Source organism: Anas platyrhynchos, chromosome 27 (assembly GCF_047663525.1).
Source record: "Anas platyrhynchos isolate ZD024472 breed Pekin duck chromosome 27, IASCAAS_PekinDuck_T2T, whole genome shotgun sequence".
Taxonomy (NCBI): Eukaryota; Metazoa; Chordata; class Aves; order Anseriformes; family Anatidae; genus Anas; species Anas platyrhynchos.
Window position 1 is genome coordinate 5,929,996 of NC_092613.1, and position 23,092 is coordinate 5,953,087.

The 23,092-nt window shown below is 61.2% G+C and overlaps 1 protein-coding gene across 11 annotated transcripts in view; it reads right to left on the minus strand.

Moving 5' to 3' along the window:
• Window positions 1-4,119: 4,119 nt before the first annotated feature.
• Window positions 4,120-23,092, minus strand: part of FOXP4 (forkhead box P4) — a 61,489-nt gene continuing 42,516 nt past the window's right edge. For 4 of the 11 annotated variants that reach the window (XM_072028304.1, XM_038168325.2, XM_072028299.1 and 1 more), the window contains 12 exons: window positions 19,875-20,025; window positions 19,380-19,584; window positions 19,075-19,179; window positions 16,935-17,022; window positions 14,824-14,907; window positions 14,075-14,276; window positions 13,896-13,972; window positions 13,594-13,695; window positions 9,747-9,868; window positions 9,581-9,647; window positions 9,183-9,349; window positions 4,911-8,937 (listed from right to left, as the gene is read on the minus strand). In XM_072028304.1, the coding sequence (XP_071884405.1) occupies window positions 8,790-8,937; window positions 9,183-9,349; window positions 9,581-9,647; window positions 9,747-9,868; window positions 13,594-13,695; window positions 13,896-13,972; window positions 14,075-14,276; window positions 14,824-14,907; window positions 16,935-17,022; window positions 19,075-19,179; window positions 19,380-19,584; window positions 19,875-20,025 (1,518 nt within the window). In that variant the 3' untranslated portion in view covers window positions 4,911-8,789. Of the gene's footprint in view, window positions 8,938-9,182; window positions 9,350-9,580; window positions 9,648-9,746; window positions 9,869-13,593; window positions 13,696-13,895; window positions 13,973-14,074; window positions 14,277-14,823; window positions 14,908-16,934; window positions 17,023-19,074; window positions 19,180-19,379; window positions 19,585-19,874; window positions 20,026-23,092 lie in introns of all 11 variants that reach the window. The other 7 variants (XM_072028301.1, XM_072028306.1, XM_072028302.1 and 4 more) reach the window with 3 other exon arrangements.

Below are 23,092 nucleotides of genomic sequence, written 5' to 3' on the forward strand. Positions count from 1 at the left end.
CCGAGTGGTTGTTGGCAGGGTGCTGGGGTGGGCAGAGGGAGGTTTGCGGGCGCCGTGCCGCACCGAAGTCAAATCCTGCAGGGAAAATACAGCCGGGGCTGCTGCGCCCCGAGGAGCTGGCTGGATTTTGGAAAACAAGGCCGGTTATGTAGGTGTGGGACTTCACTGACCCACATTCACAAGCATCTGGCAGCAGCCTCCGCGCCGGGCTCGCACGGGGCGGCCGCGGCCAAAATAAATCCTCCCCAGCGCTCCCGGCTGCGGGGTCTGCGCCCCAGCTTCTGCCTCCCCCCCCAAAAAAAAAAAACAGTGAGGGGAAGGGGAGAGGAGATTTCGGGCAGCTGAAAAGCCCCCCCTGACCTTTCCGACTCGGCAAGGATTTAGAGCTAAACCCCAACCTCGCATCTCACCGGGGAGGTTTTGCAACACCCACGGGCGGCTGTCCCGCGGCGGGCCCCGTGCTGGTCCGAAAGCAAAACAAATAAATAAGAGAAAAAATGCCTGGATCCGAAAACAACAACCAAAAAACCCCAACCCAATGCCCCCCTGAGCTGCGCCGTGCGGTCAACCTGCCGTGAATGGGGCCGTAGATTTCGGCTGGGTCGCAGTACAGAGCTGGGCTGTGCAGCCCGAGTTGTGTTTGCTCAGGGCCCAAGCCACAACCCCCCGATCTGCCGAGCAGAATTACCCGCGGCTGGGCTCAAACACACAAAAAAATCTCGGCAAAATAACCTTCCCAAAAGCAGGAGGGAAGGGGAGGAGGGGAGCCCGCTCCGCTGGGTCCGTAGTGAATGACCCCACTGTTTTACATTTGCTGCTGAAAGATTTTTGATGAGTCACGAGCTATTTCTGTAAATAATAAAAAAAAAAAAAAAAAGGAAATGGACATTTTTTTAAAAAATAAATAAATAAAAAAAAGAAGAAGGGCCCCACGAAACATTCGTCTTTTGAAGACGGAAAAACTAAAGACTTCCCCCTCCCCTCCGCGCCGCGCTCCGGCCCCGGGGGCTTTGTGTGCAGCTGGCAGGGACGCAGCGGCACGCGAGGGTCCGGGTCGGGCAGCACCGTGCTGCGCGTCTTGGAGAGACCCCACCGCTGCCACCCCTTTGGGGACCTCAGGGGACCATGGCTGGGGCTCACCGGGGCAGGGGGCTCAGCTGCTTGGGCTGCCCGGGCTTTGAGCAGCTCTGGGGGTCCCATGGGTGGCCAGATTTGCTCCTGCTCCCCAACAAACCCCCTTTGTTCTCCCTCCCCATCCTGGTGTGCAGGGAAGCGCAGGTTCCTGGTGAGGTTTGTGGGTTTTCTGCCCGGCCCTGTAAGAGGTGAGGCGCTCAGAGAGGGCAGCATGGCAAAAGTTGGCGCGTGCAGCCAGCCAGGCGGCATGCTCCATCGCTTCCAGGTTGTCTTCTTCTTGGCTGCTGAAGCCCAAATTACTCTTCCCATCACTTTTTATTTCAGCAATCCTGACCCTCAGGCTGAAATCCTCAGGTGGTTCCAAAACTGCCACCAAGCCTGGGTGAAGGTGACACCGAGGTTGGGGTGCGCCTCGCACCCATCCTGGCACACAGCAGCGAGGAGCTGAGCCCCCTTTGCCCCTTGGACCCCCCCCCCGTGTTCCTCCTGCTGTGAAGGGCTCTCAGCTCCGGACACGCCGTGACACTGGTACTGAATTGGCCGCGCTCTCCATCTCTCCGCAGGGAATACTTTGCTGTCTGAGTGGCAAGAGGAAAATAAATCAGCTGCGCGCAGTCAGAGCATGTCCGTGGGCTGCTCTTACAGTAACTCGTTTGTGCCCTGTCTGGGGTGTAAAAGGCCAGGGGCGTGCACAGGCCGAGAAGCAAAACCAGTGCAAAAGAGCCGAAAGCACGGTGCAAAGCCGCTCGCCGCTCCTTTGGCCACATCCCTTCCTGACCGCAGTCGTTGCAGTTCCTTCATGCTGATTTAAGAAAATGCAACAAAACACCCAAAAGCATTCCCTCCTTTTTCTTTCTTTTTCTTTTTCTTTTTTTTTTTCTTTTTAACTATTCGAAAGCCGGCCCAGCTGCGCCTATCCAGATTCGTTTGTTACTGGTGGCAACCTTTTAATTTAATGGTGGCAGGGATGAAGTGGAGTAACCGGTGTGGCGATGGGAGCGTGGTGCAGGTTCAGAGACGCACACGCTCGCTCTGAGGCAGCCACTCACCTATGGCACATCCCAAAACGGGGCTCAGCTCCCAGCAGAAAAGCCCGTTTTGTGCTCCAGGACTGGATAAACTCCCCCAGATTTCGGGCAGAGCATCAGGGCGGTGGGAGAGGAGCACCCAGCAGCACCCAGGAGGGGAGAGCCGCGAGGAGGAGCGGGCTGGGTGCCTCCTGCCGCCGCGTGCTGCGTGCTTGGGGTTGCTCCGGACCGGGGTGGCTGCTCCCAGTCTCTTTTCCCGGCCGCTCACTGGTTTAGCAATCAAACCAAGCCAGCTTTCATGTTCCTAGCAAAGGAAAACAAAACAGAAAGAAACAACACACACACAAAAAAAAGTTTAAAAAAAAAAAAAGGGGAGGGGGGGGGAAATGTTTCAGCTTGAAAAGCTACGAGCTCTTTCTCCAAGTGTTAAATCAATCAAAGCCACATGCTCCCCCCAGCGATCCGCAGCCCGTGCCGAGCCCCACGCGCTGTGGGAGTTGAGGATGGGGTCGGGGTCTCTGCGTGGCTCCTGCACCCATGGGTGCTGGCTGGGGGTTGTGTGTGGGGGGGTCCTGTTGGCACGGGCACGTTCAGCGCGCCCCAGGAAGACACCGGCGAGCTGGCTGCGGTTCAAAGAGCCCTGGAAAAGGCCCACTGGAAAAAAGATTAAGGAAGTTTGGCCGAGACGGAGCAGCGGAGGGAAAGGGGATATAGCAGTCTATTAATATTGGCAGGGTCTAGACGCAGATGGGAGCGAGCCATCTCGCTGCGCTGCGGAGCAGGGGGGCTGCGAGCTGGCCGGGGGCCACAGCGGTGGCCAAAACCTGCTCCCAGCCCCATCCCTGTCCCTCTTGGTGCTGCGGCTCCAGCTGGGACTCGGAGCACGGAGATTCAGGGAGAAAAAATAATAATACAATGGCCTAAAGCTCCTGGTGGCAATGGGCTCCCCGTGAAGTCGATTCCCCGGTGGCGGTGCCAAAATCTCCCCGCTGTTGCTGCGTTTTGGAAAGGGCAGATCCCGAGGCTGCACATCTGGCCCTCGTTTCGGAGATGCGTGCCGAAAGCTTTCAAAAAAAAAACACTTCTGCTCCTCCAGCAGCGGGTGCCGAGGCATCAGAGCTGCCCCTCGCTCGGTGTCGGGATGAACCCAACTCCGTGTGTCCCCCTGGATGGCCCTGGGGGGACGTGGGGGCTGTGGGGTGGGTGGGTGCTGGGTGCCCGCTGCTGCTGAGTTCAAAAAGCCTCCGAAAATCAAGCACTGAAGCTACTGAAGGTGCTGGTGGAGGTGCTTTGGTGCACAACTGGTCTTTAACAACAACAAAACAAGAAGGAGCAGGAAAATTTCCTAAGAGCAGAGGCAACAGCTCTTCCTTACCAGTTGTTAACTTCTCAATTATTGGTTTTCTGTTTGGTTTTTGTACTGGCAGATCCCCCACTGCAAGGGAACTCCAGCGCCCATCCAACCACTCACCTTCTTCCCAGCCTTTGGAAAAACCCTTCCCGTACCGGCGGGATGGAGCAGGGGCTGCTTGGTGCACGGGGTGAGGAAGAGGAGGGACACCACTGCTTGAGCTGTGCCTTTCCTGGGGCCGCTGCTGCTTCATCCCATCCCATCCCATCCCATCCCATCCCATCCCATCCCATCCCATCCCATCCCATCCCATCCCATCCCATCGACTCAAACCTGCAGAGAAATCCCGAGCCAGCTCGTGCTGGGAACCCCCAATCCCTCCGTTTCCAGCAGCTCACACCGATTGCACCCACAGACTTGGGGGGGAGGGGAAATTAAACCAATAATTTAAAAATCCGGGAGCGATGCTGCAGCCCCGAAACCACGCAGCAAAGCCCAGGGCAAGCCAAATCCCTTCCCTTGGCCGTCCCCTCGCCGCTGAGGAGCCCACGGGGATGAAGAAAGCCAAATAATTCCCCCAGCACCGTGAGAAAGGCAGGCAGCAGCGATAGGTAATTTCTTTTATTGCATTTTATAATGCCGTTGTCCATACAGATTACATGCAGCTAGACCTACTGTACAAGGGTTTACCGTCTGCCAAAGCAGACACACGGAAGTTCGGAGTACAAATACACAGCAATGCTATTTCCTTTATACAGCACGAGGGAGGCGGCGGCGGGAGGGGAAGGGGGCTTTATACACGTCCCCCCCCCTCCGCCTCCCCTCCGGCCCCAGCCCTCGGTGCCCCCCCGGCCCCATCTGTGGGGTCACCGTCCCACCCGGCGCCGAGGAGGAGGATGGGGGCAAAAAAAATGGGGGAGAAAAAGGAAAAGGAGGCGGTGGGCATGGTGCTTCCCAGCCCAACGAGGGGGGGGCAGCACCGGGACCCCCCCTCCCCGCGTCCCCTCGCCCCTCCTGGGCTGCACCAAGCGCGGCCCCGTGCCCGTCAAGGGGTTTCGCTGGGGCTCAGGGGGTCCCCAAACCCCCGGTTCTGGCCCCGTTCCCCACCTTGCACAACTTTTCCAGGACAAAAACCTAGATTTGGGGCTTTTTCTGGCGCGGGACGGTCATGTAAACAAAGCAAAGAAACCCTTTGGTTTAATGCAGTTGGGGCTCCCCTCCCGGCAGCACCCCAGCCCCTGCCCCTGGGCTCCCTTCCCCACCCCGGCTCTACCAATTCTAGCTATCCTGCGACAAAAAAAAAAATAAAAAAAAATAATAAATCATTAAAATAAAATAAAATTAAAAAAAAAAGAAAGGCCGACACAGAAAACGGAGTGATTCCTTCAGGACACCAGTGAGAGAGACCAGCAAAATGCCTTTACTTACAGAGAAGTGCCCACACCGCTCCGCTCAGCGACGCCCCGCCGGGGGAAAACGGCAGCAAACGGAACAAAAAAAAATCCCAAATAAAAAGCAAACAGTCCGCGGTAGTAAGGTTTCAACCCAGTATATATAAATCTCAGTATATACAGACGTACAACTCTGCCACACGGTGCGTTTGGTCCTTGATCCTTCCTTCTCTCCCCTCCCCGTGCGCCAGGCGCGTGTTTGAGGTAAGACGAGCAGAATTTGGTACAAATTCACACCGGCAAAAATAAAACACGCGCCTAAGGGCGGCGGGGGCGGGCAGGGGGGGCCGGGGGCTCTGTACCTGTGTGTGGACGTGACCCTGCAGGAGCGGCCGGGGTGGGGGGGAGAGGGGGCACGGGAACGAAACCAATTCACCCCTGAGTATCCAAACGGGCGCGTTTTGCCTCAAATCCCCGGCTGCGATTCCCGTTTCGGCCGGGGGAGAGGCATGACTTGGAGCCACGTGACTTCCCAAATCTGTGCATGTTTAAAAAGAAAAAACAACGAAAAACCCTAAAAACAGAACTCCTTTATATTTATATATTTACTTTCATATATATATAATATATTTATAGTGCTCTCGTGAGCCGGGACCGCGGTAACAACCTAAACGGCGCGGAGGGGTCCGGGGGTGCCGGCGTGGAGCCCGCAGACAGGTGGCTCGCCCTGGCTCTGAGGGGGAATTTTGGGGTCTGTACCGCTGGAAAAGGTAAAAAAATAAACCCCACAGCCCGAGCGGGAACCGTGGCGGGTGCTGGAGGGGCTCGCCAGTGCCGGGGGCGCTTCCTGCGTGGACCGCGCTTGGGTTTGGCCACGCTTATGGAAGAAAATGGGGTTGCAGAGGTGCTAACGAAGTAAATCCGAAGAGAGGAAGGAGCTTGGTAAAAGGAAAAGAAACTGGGGCAGGTACCAAAACACCCAGCCTAAATGGAGAGGGGCGCTTTGAACCCATGCACAGCCTGGAGCTGGATGGATGCCGGGCAGGAGCCACCAGCAAAACGGCTCCAGGGTGGCTGGGGGTAGGGGGGGATGTTTGGGCACCCCCACTCCTGCCTGGCACCCCCTGGCAGGGCTGGGTGCCCCCGGCCCCATAGGGCTGGGATCAGGACCCCGCTGTTCCCTGCATCCCCTACAGCAGCATCAAAAAGTCCAGCAAAAAGGGATGGAGGGGTGGGAGAGGGGGGAAGGACCCCCAGCATTTCTATGGATAAAGTGAAAAAAAAATCCCCCGAAGATGGGAGGAAAAAGGTCCGGATGGATGCAGGGAGTCCTGCTGGGGGTGAAACACTCGGGGCTGTCAGAGCTGCAATGGGGAGGGGTCTGGGGGGGGGGTCTGGGGGCACAAAATGCCACGGAGGCGCCCACCCACCCCTCCGTGCTCCCACGGGGCAGGGCAGCAACGCGGCGGCTGTAAACTCGGCTAAAACAATAACTTAAAAATCCAAAAGCTGGGAAAAAAAATAAAAAAAAAAAAGAAAAAAAATACAAGAAAAAAAAGGGAGTGGGGAACCCCGCCCCCAGGCTTGGCCCCTCTTTGGTGGGGACTGGGGTCGGCGAGCAGGGAGGCTGAAATTTGGGTTGTGCGCCTGTGATTTTGGCAGCGGCGATGGAGCGAGTGGGGCTGCTGGCGCAGGGAGAAACAGGGGGAGAGTGGAGACACCTAGCGAAGGCCGGCACGGCACGGCACGGAGAGCTGGGGAGGATTTTGCAGCTTTTTTGTTTGTTTCGTCTCGTTTTTTGAAGGAATTTGGTGCAGGGGAAGCGGAGGGGAGGATGCCGGTGACCCCCCATCGCGGTCCCCAGCGGGGTGAGCCCACGGGTCTCAGCAACCCCTGGGTGGTGTGGGGGGGTCACGGGGGAACCCCCCCATCCCTGCAGCCGCCCGGTGCTGAGGCTGCAGTGGGCTGAGAGGAGAGGTCGGGGTGATCCCAAATAGGGGTGCACCCCGGGGGCGCACGCTGCAGGGTCACGGAGCACCTCGGGAACATCACGGAGGTGACACAGGGGGGCAAAGAAGCGCCCCCCAAATCCTGCTGGTCCTGGCCCTCCCTCCTGCTGCTGTGCCGAGGGCCCCCGTGCCCCACTTCCAACCCAAAACGCAGCTCCTGGGGCACCAGGCTCCCCCCCCAGGACCTGCAGGGGGCCAAGGACCCCCAGTCCCAGAGCGCGTCCCAACCCCACGCTACCGGGGTGCCCCACGCAGCCCTGGCTCTGCCTGCTGTGAGGTTTGCAGGCAGAGAGGGGGCAAAAAAAATTGGGGGGGGACACCAGGACCGCTCTGGGGGCTCCAGCTCCCAACCCCATGCTCCCTGCCACACACGTTTATGCCCCGCAGCAGAGGAAAACGGTCTGACCCTACAGAAATGCTGGAGCCAGGTGGCACCAGTAGTCATGTCCTTCTCCAAAATACAGCCCGGCTGAGCACCCCCTGGGCACAGAGGGGGGGGGGATAACTGGTCCCCAAGGCCAGTACGGGGCCCTGGGGGGAGCACAGCCCGGCCCCGGGTACCCCCATCACCACCAGAGAAAGAAAGAGCAGGGAGAAGAGGGGTGTTTGGTTGTGTCGTTCTCGTTATTATTAACATTTCTTTTTGGCATCAACACCATCTGGTCACCTGAACTACGGCCCTTCTGGCTCTGGACATCTTTTGGTATCTCCCCACCGGGACGCAGACGCTCGACGCGCACAAAAAGGAGAACGGAAAGGGGAGAAATGAAGGAACGGGGAGAGCCCGGGCTCCTGAGGGCACAGCACCGAGCACCCAAATCACCCCAGGACCCTTGGGGCACCCGGCCCGAGCCCCGGCTGGGGTTTCCCAGCTGGATTCTGCACGCCAGCCTCCTCGTGGGGGTCCTGCAGGACCACAGCCCCCCCTGGAGAACCTGGCACGGCTTCGGAGGAGGAACCGGGTGCACGGAGGACACAGGAGCCGTTCCCTGAAGCCCAACTCGCCCTCAAAACCATCTCAACCTTTTCGCGCCGAGGAGGAGCCGAAATTTTGTCCTTGCTGCCCGGCCAGGGACGGTCATCGTTGTCAGGATGCCACCGGCCCCTGGTGGTGCTGGGGACCGGAGGGCTCGGGGAGGACGGCACGCAGGGGTCGGGGACCTGGCGGTGGTGACCACGGGGTGACACGAGCCAGGTGGCACACGCAGGGTGAGGGTCCCACCGACGCTGCTCCTCATCCTTCCCCAACGCGAGGTGCAGGACAGCGGCGTAAAGCTGCAGCAGAGGGCTCGGCCCCGTTTCTGCGGATTCTTCCCCCAAAAGCTGGCTGGAAGGGGAAGATCCCCAGGTCCTCCTAGTGCAAAACCCGCTGGGGAACGGGGCTCGAGGGCGGGCTCCGGCCTCCTCGGGGTGCTCGATGGCAGAGGGTGGCACACGGGGTGCGCAGGGGACGTCCTGGAGCTGCGTGGTGCCGGCCCCCGCCACGCGCCACGGGGCCAGGGGACGGAGGAGCCTTCCTCGGGGCACGGGGAGGGAAGGAGGGACAATTTCGGACAGAAACAACCTACCATCCTCGTTCGCCAGTTACTAACCAAGGGAGGAAGGGAGACAAAGTTCACCTCTGGGGGTCTTTCGTTTCTCGTTTTCGCTGCACGTTTCCCCGCGCCGGGGACCTGTCAGCCGGGGAGGGGACGCGCCGGCAGCGGCAGCTTGCACCGAGGAAACCCTTCTGGAAACCTTTTTGCTTTGTGGAAGTGCCTTGAAGAAAACGGGTCGGCGCCGGAGGTCACCTTGGGGAGGTGGGAGCCGTGGCTTTGTGTCTCCAGGAGGGACAGGGTGGGGACGCGCTCGCCCCTCGGGCGGGAGGAAGGGGTCCTTAGGACAAGTCTTCCACCGGCAGCTCCTCCTCCAGGTCCCTGTCGTCGGCAATCGTCACATTCTGGTTGGTGGTGGCCAGGAGCGAGACGGGCCTGCTGTCGTCCTCGGCCTCGGCTGGTTCTTCCTTCACGTGCACTGGGTGGCTGCTGGGAGGGAGGAGAGCGGGGCTGAAAGCCTTCAGCCTTGGGGACGGGGTCCCGATGGCCGCAGCAAGAGGGTCACCCACTCTCGGCGACCCCGTGCTGCCCCTTCCCAGGGGGACACAAACCACAGGAGGCAACGAGCAGCTCCCAAACCCCCAAACCCCACGCTACCACCACCCTTTAACCCCAAACCCTCCTTCCCCTCGCACCCAGAGGGGACACGGGTGTCCCTCATCCCCCCAGCGGACCTGTACTGCTGCGGGGACAGGCGGGGGCTGTTGCTGCCGTTGCTGTTGACCTGTTCCACCGTGCTGCTCACGTCGTCGTGGCCCACGTGCAGCATCCCGCTGGCGGAGCTGGTGTTGATCATGGTGGGGCTGTTCAGCAGGGGGAAGCTGCTCTCCGCCAGCGCAGCCTGCAACAGAAAGCGGCTCGAGGGGTGGCTCCGGCTAGGGGCGAGTGGGGGCAAGGGGAGAAATCGCCCCAAAATGGGGTTGCTACGGAGAAGCAGAGGCTTGGTGCTTTGCTGGGATGTGATGGGGGTCATGGGATTTTGCAGCCAAGATGGGCAAATGGGGTGAAATTGCTTTTGGGGCACAGCTGGCCGCATGCTCCCGGGTTTGGGGACGAGCCAGAGCATCCTCACCTGGTAACTCGCGTTAAGTGCTCCGTAACCGAGTCCTGAAATCATGTTTTTGACTAAAGTCGGACTCCTGCAGAAGACACAAAGCAGACCCATGCCCGTCTGAGCGCCCCTAGCCCCGAGGCGTGCCAGCTCGGCACCAGGGGGGGACACCCAAACCCGCACCCACCCCGTCATCTTTGGTGGCCTTCGCTTTTGGTACTCGTGCTCGTCGACGGTCCAGACGGCTCCCTTGACGTTCTCCACGCGCACGAAGCACTTGTGCAGGCTCAGGTTGTGGCGGACGGCGTTCTGCGGGTGCAGGAGGTGTCAGAGCTCGTAGCACAGCCCACGCCCTGCTGCCCACCCCCCGCCACCTCCTCCTCTTCCTCCTCTTCCTCCCCCAGCCCCTGGTGGTGCCACCACGGCCACCTGCAACTTGGCGGCGGCAGAGCCACCCGGGGCTGCGGCGAAACGCTCGCCCTGTGGGCACCCGGAGGGTTTTGGGAACCAAGGTCCTGAGCCAAACACAAGCCACGGCCCCGTTTTGTGAACCCTGGCCCAATGCCAGGCACTGAGGAAGATGGGACAAGGGACAGGGATGAGGGACAGGGACAAGGGACACGGCACGGCACCAAGGACCCCGGGGCACGGCCACTGTCTCCGCCGCAGCTCGCTGGGAGATGCTGAGCGAAGCTGGCTGATCTTCTCCTTTCTTTTCTTTCCCTCCTCACCCTCCCTCCTTTTTTTTTTTTGGTCCTTTCCCTCCCTTTCTTCTTTACGTCGCCCATCTTTACATTTCTAAATGTAAAATAAAGAGAGGCACACGTAGGCAGACAGCGCAGCCCCGAGAGATACCAGCTCCCTTTTCCCCTTCCAACTCCCTGCCATTTGCTACTGCCCCTATTTCATTACCAATTTTAATTTGCCTCTAATTAAATCCTGTGTATTTTTCCGACTCACTTGCTAATCCATGAGGGAGGCAGGAGGCTGGAGTGGAATCTCTCCGAGCTATAATTACAAAGGGCCTAATCACGCCGGGGCTCTGCCTTTGAATAAATTTCCTTGCATTAAGGGTCTCAGATTCTCTGCCTTGCAAATGAGAATGACCCCAATTTCAGGAAGTTGGCCTCGGAGGGTTTTTTTTTTTTTCTTTCTTTCTTTTTTTTTTTTTTTTTTATTTCGAGTCCTGATTCGTGATGAGAGACTAATTCGTTACGCTAAAACATTAACAGCAATTTAAAAGGTCGGACGGGGGCTGTATAAACAAAGGAGGCGGCCAACACAACAAGGCGAAAGGAGCCACCAGGACCGAACCCCCCGTGCTGGGAAGTGGTCGAGTTCCTGGAAACTCACCCGATTGCGCTGTCCCCCCCTCTTTTTTCTTACTCATCTAAGGACAAAACCAGAGCTCGGCTCCTTCCCAAATCCTCCATCCTCCTGTCCACTGACTCTGTGTCCCCGTGGTCACGGTGGCCACCGGTGGCCCCGGCCGTGCCATGGTGCTGTGGCCAGCAGCCAGGGCCCCCCAGGGGATGCTCGGAGTGGGGCAGAGCCGGGTCCCCCCATCCCATCCCGCTGCCACCGCCGCTCTCCCCGGCTTTGGGACGTGCCCCCCATCAGGGCAGCTCTCCTCAAGCTGCCGTCACCCCAAGCCAAACGGAAAATCCCAAAAGGGAAACCCCCAAAAAAAACACTTCGAGGCCAGAGCCGAGGTGAGGACGCAGCACCCAGCCCCCCCATGCGCCCCCAACCCAGGTCTGTGCGCCGGGGCCAGGATCCGGCTGCTGCCCTTGAACCCCCATCCCCTGGCGAGCAAACACAGGACTTCCTCCCCCCCGCCGGGGCCGGATCCTGCCCCACGGTCCCCTTCTTCCTTCCTGTGCACGCTGGGGGCTCCCCGTCCAAACAAAGCTGATTAAAGGCAGCGCTGAAGTCCCCCCCCTCTCTGTGTGTGTCCCCCTCCGCGGACACCCCGGTGCCACCGAGGCATCATCGGGGACCAGTCTGAGATGGAGATCAAATCACTGCTGGCACCTGGGGGGCTGAAAAATTACCCCCTGGCTGTCCCCCCCAAGCAGTGGTGGCCCCCGGACCACAGCAGCAGCCCCCCCCCCATGGCACAGGGGGCACACAGGTGGCACCGGCAGGCGGTGGATGTCACCAAAGTGCCACCGAAGCTCAGGCCACCCCGGGCAGGTGATATGGGGGGGGTAAGGGGGGGCTCCTGCCTGGTTTTCCCGTGGCTTTTGTATTTTCTCAGGGTGTTTGTTTAGTGCCAGACTCGGCTGCTCTGTTTGCTTCTCATCTTTGCCTTCTCTAATGATGTTTGCTTTATGCCCCCGGCCCCGTTCCCCCCGCCCCGCAGCGCTGGGCATCCCCCCGGGACCCTCCCCACTGTAGGGATGGGGTCCCCCCCTCGTCCCCTGCCTCATCCCGGGGGGGGGCAGCAAAGGTAGGAGACGAGGGAGGAGCCGAAATGTTTTTTTTTGGGGAGAGGAAATATGTTTTTCTTTTTTCTGCGCATCCCCCTCCTTCAAAAGGAACCTGGCCTTGGGCACGGAAAGTTGCGAGGGGAATCGGCCACCCCCGGGCCCTTCTGAATCCCCCCCCATCCCTTTTGGTGACAAAACAGGAAAAAACAAAGCAAAAAAGGGAAATGCACAGGATGGGGACAGCCCCCCTCGGAGACCACTGTGGTCCCTGCTCTGCCCCACGGCCAGACACCGTCCTAGGGGCAACGGGACACGTCCTACCGGCCCCACGCACTGTCCCCAAATCTTCCCATCCTGTCCCCAAACTGGGGACGGCTGCAGGGGCTCAGGGGGTTGCAGGGCCCCGTGCACAGCAGGGACACGGTGCAGCACGGCTGGGCTTGCAGTGCTGCCTGTGTGCCGTGAGGGGGACTCCAGGCTGCCACCGGACTTGGAGAGCACCAGCAGCGGCCACCGAGGTGCTCGGGGTGAGCTGGGCGAGCCGGCAGAGCCAAAATGCTCCTTTTTCACCCCAAGTTTGCTGCCGAGACCCCCGCTCCTGCTCCCGTCGGCTCTGCTCTTTAGGAGCAACGCACGGGGACCCCGGGCTCCAGAATCACCAATTCCTCCTTCCCAACCTTGTTTGCTCCAATTTTGTGTCTTAAAATCTAAGTTTTAGTCGCTTTGCTTCGTGTTACTGTGCCGCGGGAGACAATAAATCAATCTCCCTGCTTGGGGTAACGACCCCTCTTTTCACAATAACCCCTTTCATCTCTAACATGTTTTTTTTTTTTTTTAATTCTCTCCAATTTGGTGCTTTCTAAACAACCAGCAAGCTGCACGATCCACATGTGCCAGCCCAGACAGGTTGCACCATGCCCAAACCACCCCCAGCACCCTGCCCCGGGATGCTGAGGGGTGCCCGCACCCTCCAGCACCCCGCAGGTCCTCCAAGAGGGACACAGGGGCTAAGGGACCCCTCTGGCTCCCTCCTTGCACCATAAAGCCCCAAAAACCACGACGGGAAGCTCCATGGGGGGGGAAGGAAAGGCACCCGTTGGGGTCCTGCTGCTGGTCCCACCCCATCCACCCCTCGCCCAGCACCCGCGTCCCTGTCCCCGAGCCCCAAAGCCGCCTTTCGCCAGCTGCCATTCGCTGCGTGCCGCCAGCCCCCGGGTTATCATTAACCTTGTTTGCTATTTCGAGTGCCTCGCTCTCCTCTCTCTCCCCTTCTCCTGGCGCTGAGACGTGCTGGCTCTGCTCAACCCCCCCTCCCCGGCTCCTCGCCCTGCAAAGAGCCGCTGCTTCCCAAAACACAGCCCTTGGGGCGCTGGGATGGATCCCACCACACGGACAAAACCTCCCCAGAATCCAGGGATGGATTTCAGGGGGGGGAAAATGCTTGAATTTATCCATAAAATCATTTCCTACGTGATTTCAGAGCTCTGCAACGAACCAGTCCTCCAGCACGGGGTGGTGCCTGCACAAACCGGTGCAGCAGGGGACGTGGCCACCCCACATAGGGACACACGAGCCCCGTGCCCGAGCGGGGGCTGCGCTCACCTTCCAGGTGGCCGTGTTCCTCCTGAAGTAGGCGAACATCCGCGTGAACCAGTTGTAGATTTCATTCAACGTTAGCTGCCTGTCGGGGGTCTCCAGGATGGCCTGGGGAACCAGAGAGAAGGACGAGAGCATCACTCGCGCAGCCTGAGCGCACCCGGGGGCGGGATTTAGGGTTTGGGGAGGGGTCCCTGGGGACTCCTCTCGGCTCCCCCCTGTACCAAGAAGGCAGGGAGAGGGCAGCTTGCCCACAGCAAGGTTTTGGGAGCAGGAGCTGAACCAGCACGGCGCAGGGAAGCACTCACCTGCCGGATGAGCGAGGCGTACGTGAAGGGCGGCCGGACGTCGGCATTTTTGTAAAACTCGTGATTCTGTGCAAGTTCTGCCGGGGAGGGGGACAAAAAGGGGACAGGGGAAGGGTGAAGGGCCCCGATATTGGACCCGGGGAGGGTGCCGGTCCCCGGGGCCCCGTGGCGATGCCCACCTGAGGATATCGGGGTGCAGAACTTCTCCGAGTTCCTCCTGCGGATGGGCCCCACGTTGTGTAAAGTGGAAGAGCTGATGACGGAGGGGCCCTGCCGCAGCGGGGTGATGGGCGCCGTGGCGGAGGTGGGGGGATGAGGTAAACCGTCGGGGAACGTGTCCGAAGTGCTCTTGGAGAGGGTGGCACTCGAGACCAGGTTCAGCTGCGGGAAGGGAGAGGGGCTGGGCACCGGCACGGGGCGGGCACGGGGCTGGGTGGGCTGCGGGAGCCCCCCCCGTGTGCCAGGAGGGGGTGCGCAACGCAGGGCTTGCTGTGGGGGTGTGACATGGCTGAGGGATGGGGATGGAGCCATGGGATGGGGACACGGCCATGGGATGGGGACACAACCATGGAGTGGGGGATGCAGCTATGGGATGGGGCTGGAGCCGCGGGATGGGGATAAAATCATGGAATGGGGGCACAGCTGTGGGATGGGGACACAACCACAGGACAGGGACACGGCCATGGGATGGGGACGCAGCCCTGGGATGGGGATAAAACCATGGGATGGGGACAGAGCTGTGGGATAGGGACACAACCGTGGTATGGGAATAAAGCCACAGGATGGAGATGCAGCCACGGGATGGGGATGCAGCCACAGGACAGGGACACAACTGCAGGACAGGGCAGCCTCAGCCGAAGGGGCAGCTGTTGGGGGGAAATATGGGGAGGGGGGGGACACGGGCGCAGGGAGGGGAACGCAGGCTTACAGGCTGGCTGAAAGGCTTTGGCTCTGAAGGTCTCATGTGAAGGTGAGCCATCATTGCTTGGAGGCGCTCGCTCTCCTTCGCCAGCTGAGGGAGGCAAGCAGCAGAGGGACGGGGTTAGGAGGTGCTGGGGGGGCCCTGGGGATGCCCCCCCGCTACCTGCCCAAGCCCCCAAACCCTGTTTTGCGCAGGGAGCATCCTCCAGTGTCCCTGCACGTGGCTGTGAGCCACCAGAGCCCCCCCCCGCCACCTCCTGCCTGGTGCTGAGCCCCCCCCTCAGCCCCAGCGGGGAGCTCCTGCGCCGTGGGGGGGCCGCTGCTGCTCCAGCTCCGTGTGTGCAGCCGGATGAAAAATCTCTTGTGAAACAGAACCAGCACGGTGTGAGCCGTCAGCACATCCCCATCCTGTCCGTCTGTCCCTCCCTGTCCTCCCCAGGTCCCTGCCGTCACTCGTGCCAGCTGGGGGGGGGGCAGGACAGGCCCCCTCCCCGTCCCCTTGGGTCCCTCCAGCATCGTGCTCAGCCCCCTGCGTGCCCACCCATCCATCCGTCTGCCCACCCATCCATCCATCCACCTGTCCATCTGTCCATCCATCCACCCGGACGGACGACATCGCTTTAATTGTGTCCCCCCCCCGCCGCCTGTTTACCCCCCCCGCAGCGTGGGGATGGGTGAAATATTCGCCGTGGCACCGGGAGGGATTTTGAGCTCGGCGGAGCCGATGGGACCTGACACCCGCTCCCTTCCCATCACCTCCCCACCCCGCTGCGCCCCCTCAAACCCGCGCCCCCCCCCACGTTCCCAACCAAGGCATGGTGGCCGAGTGACGAAGGGGTTAAAGGCAGGAGCCGGAGCAGAGTTTGCAGCAAGTTTGGAGCAGCTCTGATGCCTTCGCGCTGTCGCAGCGCTCATTAGAGCTGACAGCTCGCCCCTCGTGATGCAGACGCCCTCCGCCGACACAGCGGGAGCTCCGCGCTGAAAACTTTATAATTGGTAGCTCTGGTGGCAGGTTCTCCTCTCTCTCCTCTCTGCAGCTTTCTGCGAGCCCTTCAGGTATTTTTTTTTTTTTCTCCCTCCCCTCTTTAAGCCCCGGTAATTGCTTTCAACCTCGTGCTTCGGCGAGGGCTGGGGAAGAGGATGCGAGCGCACGGCACCGCGCAGGCGGCTCTGCAGCCCCCCTGGCAAGGGGAAAGGGGGGGGTTGGGGGCTTTGCTGAGTGTCCCCCCCCCCAGCTTCACAGCCCATTTTGTGCCCACCTTGATGGGCACAAACTGCTCCAAGTCCCTGGCAGCCCTCAAATCCAGGAGCTGGGGCTGCCAGGAGAGAAGCGAAAACACCGGTCCCTGTCCCCCCCCCACCTTTTTACACCCCCCCACGCCAGCAGGGGCTTCATGAGCCACCCCAGGCAGGGACAACGTGCAGAGCCCTATCCAGCCCTCCAGCATCCTTCACAGCTTCCAAGCCTCACGAGGAAAAACCTCCAAAACCTCTGTTTCCTCCCACTCCGTCTCCTCCCGTCCCTATTCAGTGAATTACGCGCGGCACTTTGGGGACCTGGAGGTGGTGGGGAAAGCACTATTTCAAGAACCGTTTTTTCCATAAATAGCACCCCAAAGCCAGGCTCCAGAGACCACGCTCTGGCACCTCAGCGAGCGGCCTGATTTCCAGCAGCCCCCTGGCACGGGCAGCGAGGCAAGCACAGGGCTGGGGGCACAGGCACTCAGCACCACCACCGAGGAGGACGTGGCTTATAGGACTTCGGCATCTCCTTATACCCCCAGAAGGAATTTGGGGTGCTTTGGGCTGGCTCATCCCTTCCTCCAACACCAATATAACCATGTGGGGATGCTGGTATTGATCAGGGAGTGGTTTGAGGGTCTCCATGCCCTGATGCCCACCAAGAAGACCACTGTGGGATCAGCCAAGAGCATGGCACTGTTGGGGAAAGCTGCTTAAAAGGAACCCCGTGACACCAGGGCTGGCTGCTTGTCCTGCTGGAGGGCCCTGACCTGGCTGCTCCCCTCCTGCAGGGAGCATCCAAAACCCAGCACGTGGAGCTGGAGAGGAGATCGCCTCCAAACCACCCGGCCCTGGAGGCTCCCCGGCAGCACCCACCTGGATTTCCAGCTGCTGGACCACTTGCATCTGAACTCGACACTGGGCCGTGCTCCGGTCATCGAGCGCGTGTTCTGTGTTGAGGTGTCTGTGGAGGAGAACAGGGAGGGCTAAAACTGGCGAGCAGGAGGGAAACTGAGGCACGGAGGCAGCGCAGCGCCCCTCCTCCTCCCCATCTCCTTATTTCGGGCTGCAGCTCGCCTTCGAGAGGAGGTTCGGCGGTGAGCCATGCCCACGGCAGCCCCAAGGACCTGGGGCCAGCACCCGAGGTCTTTTTGGGAGCTTGAAATTCCCGGAGAAGCCCCACTGCTGGCAGGAGGCAGCCAGCAGCACCCACGGGACCTGAGGAGCAGGTTTCCAGCACAAAGGCAGCATTATGGGGCCCTGTTTACGCCCTCGAAGGAAAGCCCCGAAGGCAGGAGGTGACATTTCCAGGTTGCTCCTCATCCTGCCGCCTCGGTGCCTTGTGTTTACCGTGCAATTTGTGTTCATTAAACGCGGGGCTTTGGGTTTTTGCCTCCCTTTCCTTCCCCTGGTAGCAGCCGGGCCCCTCCTGACGCTCTCGGCTCCCAAGCAAGCCCAAGCCCAAGACAATTTTTTGCTCAGAAAAAGGTGCCCAAAGAGCAGTGCCCCTCGTTTCGGATGTGGCAGGCGGCGGGGAGGCTCGGCGGGCTGTTTGCGAGAGGTTTCCAGCCCCAACTTGCAGAAAGGAGTTAGGTAACCGGGCCTGGCTGCCAAACCCGCCGGGCTCCTGCCTTCCTGCACTGCAGGCCCCAGGCACGGCCGCTTGTCCAAGCAGAAAACCACCCCCAGAGCCTCTGATTTTAATAAATCAGAGCCCCCCGGAGGTGCTCTTTTTCCCCGAGCTGCCTCTCCACCGTGCCGTGGAGGCCCCCAAGCGCTGGGTCCCCTGGTTCAAGGCGAGCTCCTCACTGGGGCCGTGCTGAGCTTTTGGGGCTGGACGCTTTCTGTGTGTCCGTCCCACACCCAGACACACGCTCACATTCGCAGAGAGGGGGCAGAAACACCTCACGAGTGCTTCCAGGGCGCAGGATGAAGTCTCTCCTCCAGCCTCGGCCTGGCGCACAAGCACCGGGTGGGTTTCGGGGGGGGCTTTGTAGGATGGGTGCAGAACCCCTCAGGCCCCCGAGGGCACGGCAGGGCTCTGCTGGCACCTCCACCCAGCCCTTGGACACCCCCTGGCAGCCCCAGCGCCGGTTTCCGAATTTCCAAAGCGGAGTTTTACTCATCTGCCCCGCACAAACATGCCCCGAGAGCCGCGGCGCTGCCTTATCGAGGCTCACCCGGTGAGTCAGGGGGAAGGAGCCCACCTCAGCCTGGCTCACGAGGTCCCTGCACAGCCCCCAGGCATCCCCCAGCCGCCCCCGGCCTCCTTCACACCTCCTCTGGCCTCCCCCTGCTGCCTTCACACCTCCTCCTCCTCCTCCTCTTCCTCCCCAGAGGGCTCTGCCCCGCTTCCGTCCCTGGGAGCGGGGAGGTTGCTGCGGTCCAAGCTGCCTCTGCCATGCCCAAGACCCAAAAATCCAAAATGTTTTTCCCAAAAAAAACCAAAAACGTGGCCGAGGCAGAGCCCAGGCCCTGCCCCATGCCCCTCGCCTCAGCAGCACGCGGAGCAGACAGCGGGGAGGAGGCGGGGGGGGGATGGACAGCAGCGAGCCCGTCACTTCCTTCTGATGTCTTTGCTAAAAATCCCGGCTACAAAGAGATCTAATTGCAAATGAACTAATTAAGTAAACCTCTGACGAAGCGTGAAAACAATTTGTTTGACCCTGACGCTGGCAGAGGGCTCCTCGACAGCCGAGTTAATCAGTCAGCGGCGGGGCCCACGAGCGGTGTCAGCGGCTGCCGCGCTGCCATCTGCTTCCTCCCCTCCTCTTCCTCCCCCTGCTCTGCCCCCCAGGAGGGAGCCGCCAGCCCCCCTCGCCTCCTGCCGGGGGCTTTTCTCCTCCAGCATCGAGGCCTGGCATGTTTTTCCCTTTTTCCCCAGGGTTTTCTCCCTTTTGGATAGCCTGGGGGTCCGCACCTAGTTTTAGGGTCCCCCCCCCAGTGCTGCAGTTGCTGGGGGTGACCCCGTGAGCTCAGCTGGCCCCTTCTCGCCCCAAAAAGCGGCAGCACTTACTTGACAAACTGTCCCAGGTCCTCACAGAGGGTTTCGCAGCCGGGCCACTTGCACTCTCCGTGGCCGTAGAGCGGGTGAGAGCCGGGGGTCTCTTCGTGGGAAGAGCTGCAAAAAAAAAAAAATAGAGGGAAGAGCCCCAAAAGAGGGAAAAACCCCGTCAGGAGAAGAAGCCGGGGGGGTTCAGGGATTTCCACACATGGGGCCAGCCCTCGAGACCTTCCCCAGGCACCAAGGGGACCTGCAGCCTCCCCGGGGATGGCTCTGGGGGGGGGATAAAAGCCTGAGGGGCCGGAGCTCGGCTCTACCTGTCCCTTCTCGGCGTGTGCATGGTGCTCTGCCCATTGGGCAGAGGGTGGTGGGAAATGGGAGGCGAGACCTTGGCGGCCGAAAACGAGGTAGAGTTGGAGGTGTTGGTGGTGAGGTCGAGCCCCTCTTGTTTGATGCTGTCCTCGACGGGCTGGGCGGCCGTGACCTCCTTCCAGAGCTGCTGGAGGTCCGAGGGGCACACGGCTGAGGGGTGGGAAACAAGAAAAAACAGGGCTGTCAGCAGCAGGGGGGGCAGAGGACGGCAGCACCCACGTGCTGGGCTCACTCAGGACCCAATGGGACCCCCCCAGCCCCGCCGAGGAGCCCTCACCACCCTCAACCCCCAAACTTTTGGGGTAGGGGAAGCACCAAAGCCCGCACCGCTCCTCGGCACCGCTCCCGGCCTTGCTGCTGCAGCCGCCCCTCGCTGCTTTTTGGGGGAAAAACCACAGCCGTGGGGGCGTCCCCCGGTGCCCCCCAGCCCCGTGCCTTACCTTGGGGAAGGGTCTGCAGGGGCACGGTGCCCTGGCCGGGCGGGAGGCTCACCAGCCCCTGGCGCTGCAGGTTTAACAGGTGCTGCTGCTGGAGCTGCTGCATCTGCAGGAGCTGCTGCTGGAACGCCAGCTGCTTATTCCCTAACGGCTGCTGGGAGACAAAAGGGAGGAAAAGAAAAACCCCGTTAGCGCCGGCATGGCAGGGGGGGGCTGCCGGGGAGCAGGGGGCACGGCTGCACGGCTTGCCGGTGCCGGCGGTGCGCGCCGCGGCCCCGCGTCTCCATCGTCCTGCCCGCGCTCAAGCTCGCGGCCGAGGCAGGCAGAGGCTTTGATCTATCGGAAGAGGAGGGGAAGAAAAGGAGAAAAGGGAAGAGAGAAAAAAAAAAAAAAAAAAAAAAGGCATTGAAAAGAGAGGGAGCGAGCGGGAGCCGGGGGGGTTTGCTCGGCGCGCCGAGAGCCGGCTCCGCTCGCCAAGCGCACGGTGCCCGCACGCCGGGGCTCGGCCACGGGGCACCGCCGAAGGAGAGGGGGGCTCCAGCTCCCAAAATGCATCCTAACGCTACCCGGATGTACAACGCCCTTCGTCAAGCACGGAAACAATCCCTCTTTACCCAAAATGATTCGCACGAGCCCCTCTTTGGGGGAGGAGGGGGGGGGGCACAAAACGGGTGCCGCGGGGGAGCAGGCGCCCAGCGCTCCTGGCCAGCGGGCGCCAGCCCCGATTTCCCCCCCGCGTGGGGGGCACGGCCCCGAGCATGCCGGGGGGGCTCTCCCACCCACTGGGGGGGGGTGAGCTGGCCGTGCTCTGCCCGGCATAAGCAGCCCTAAACTTGTTAGGCAGGACGGGTCTCTGGGGAGGCCCCGAGAAATCCATGAGAATTAACTGAAGGGGAGAGAATTCAATTAGGGATGGGGAAAGGCAGCTGCTAATCCGAGCCGGCCACGAGAGGGGAGCTGCCCCGGGCTCGGCCGGCCTCATTAGCGGGGCAGGCGGCTCGGTAACCCCTTGAACCCCTCTGTTTGCTCAGACGTTGTTTGCAGGTTGCGAGGAGCCGGGCTGGCAGCAGCGCCCTGACCTCCCCCAGCTCCAGCCCTGCCCTGCAGCTCCGGAGAGGGGGGGTGGTGAGCAGGATGGGGCCCTGCTCGGAAATCCAAGCCCCCGTGCCAACGTGCTGCCCTTATCCCCCTTCCCACAGCTCTCCCCAGCCAGATGGCATTTTTTTGTGCTCCTAGCTGGGGCTGAGTGTTGTGGGATTCGGGCCCCGAGCCCCCTGCCCGGTGCTTGGGGATCCCGTGGCACCCCCCAGCCTGTTCCTGCTGGGTGCAATGATCCCCAAACCCGGCCACCAGGCACAGCCCCCATCCCCACACCCTACAGACGCTGCTGATGCTCGGCCTTGGCTCTGAAATGGAGCAAGGACAGGCTCCAGGCACTGCCCTGCAAATCCCTGTTGGGCTGTGATGTAAGGCACGACCGCGAGCCCTCAGCGGGGCACAGAGCATCAAAATCTGGTCTCTGAGCCTCTGAGGGATGCCCCAAGCCCTCCCTGCCCTGAAGCCCCCCCCAGGAGCCATTTCCAGGACCGACTCCTCTCCGGTCTCCCCCCAGCCGTGCACCTCTGAAGATGGAGGTGCACGAATCCGAGCCAGTTCTGCTTGGAAAAAAAAGAAAACCCTGCAAAAAAAATCACCGAGCGGTGAGGAGCCAGGAGGATACCTGGAGACCGTGACCCCGCAGGGCCATGAGTGATACGGGGAAGGAAATGGGGCCAGGGCTGCGTGACAGACACACACACACGTGTCCCCAAACCGGAGCGGGGCCGGGCTCTTCCTCCTCTTGCCCCGCTCTGCCACCGCCCTCTCCAGCGGCCCTGGAAAAACCCAGGCTCCCCAAACACTGCCTCATCCACAGCCCTTCCCGGTTGGAAGCAGGGGAAAATTGGGATGGGTGAAGCCAGTAGGGTCCCCGGCACGGTGTCCCCGAGCTCTGGCAGCTGCTGATGGAGCCACAGCACCCCGGGGCCATGGGGGACCCACGCGTGGTTCTGCGCCTTTGCATGGCTTAAAGCCACGCGTGCGTCCTTCCAGCTCTGCCAGACCACGAGCACGGGGCCCAGAGGAGAAATATGAGCCCGGGAGCTCAGCACGGAGCTCTGGGGGGGGGAAAATTGGGGTTCACCCACAGCACGGCACGCTGCTGTCTGCCAGGCACCAGGGAGGATCCAAATCCTGATGGGCTCAAACCTGCTGAGCACAGCGTAGGTGGAGGGGACCCGTCCAAGGCACCCAACGGCAAGGGGTCCCCAAGGATCAGCCACACAGGGGTGCAGGAGCAGACCCTATTCACCTGCCCTAAGGGCTATAGGGCAAGCCCTGGGGTCAAGGCTTGCAGTCTGACCACGAGCAAAGCCCTGAGCCCGGCTGCGTTAAACCAGCTCGAGCCTGAGGGCCAAATCCTGCCCGAACAGCCACCACCACGCATGGGAGCATCCTAGATCCTGGCTCAAAAACTGGAAAAAAAGCCAAGCAGCGAGGTCACTGGTTTGCTCCGGAGAAGGCAGAACCTGAATTCCCCCCCAGCCTGGTCTCCCTGATGGGTGCTGAGCCCGGCATCGCCGGCTCCTCTCCCCCAGCCCTCCTGAGGGGGGCCCCTGGCTTCTGGGGGTCAGGGCGCAGTGCGGGGAGAAGCAGAGAAAAACCCCAAAACGCACAGAAAGCAGTTACCCATCCTCGTTAGGACGGCTCCTCGTTAGGACCTTCAGCCCCGAAGTGTCCCCCCTTGATGCCAGCGACCCCCCCGGCGTGGGGTAGGGGCTCCGAGCCCGTTTTTCCCCCCCCCTGTGCTCCGTTTACATTAGACGCAGCTGAGTGGGTGCAGCTACCGGGGCAAGAGGCGCCGTCACTTTGATTTATGAGCACATCAAGAGGACTTTCGGCGTGACACTGGGGACTGACAGGAGCAGTTCATTAAGCTGACGCCGAGGTCAGGCAGCAGGCAGCCCCCCGCCACCCCCCTCCCCGGCCCCACTGGACTCGGGGGGCGCTGCCGGAGCTGGGGGGACCCCACGGAGCTGGCAGCAGCGGGGAGAGCCGGGTGCCTGCACCCGGTTGTGCTGGAAGCAAGCTGGGTTTGGGGCGAAAAAAGGGAAAAGAGGGTGGGCAGCTGCTTGGCAGCCCCCTGCCACCAGGTTAAGGGGCGGCACGGAGCCGTCCCGGTG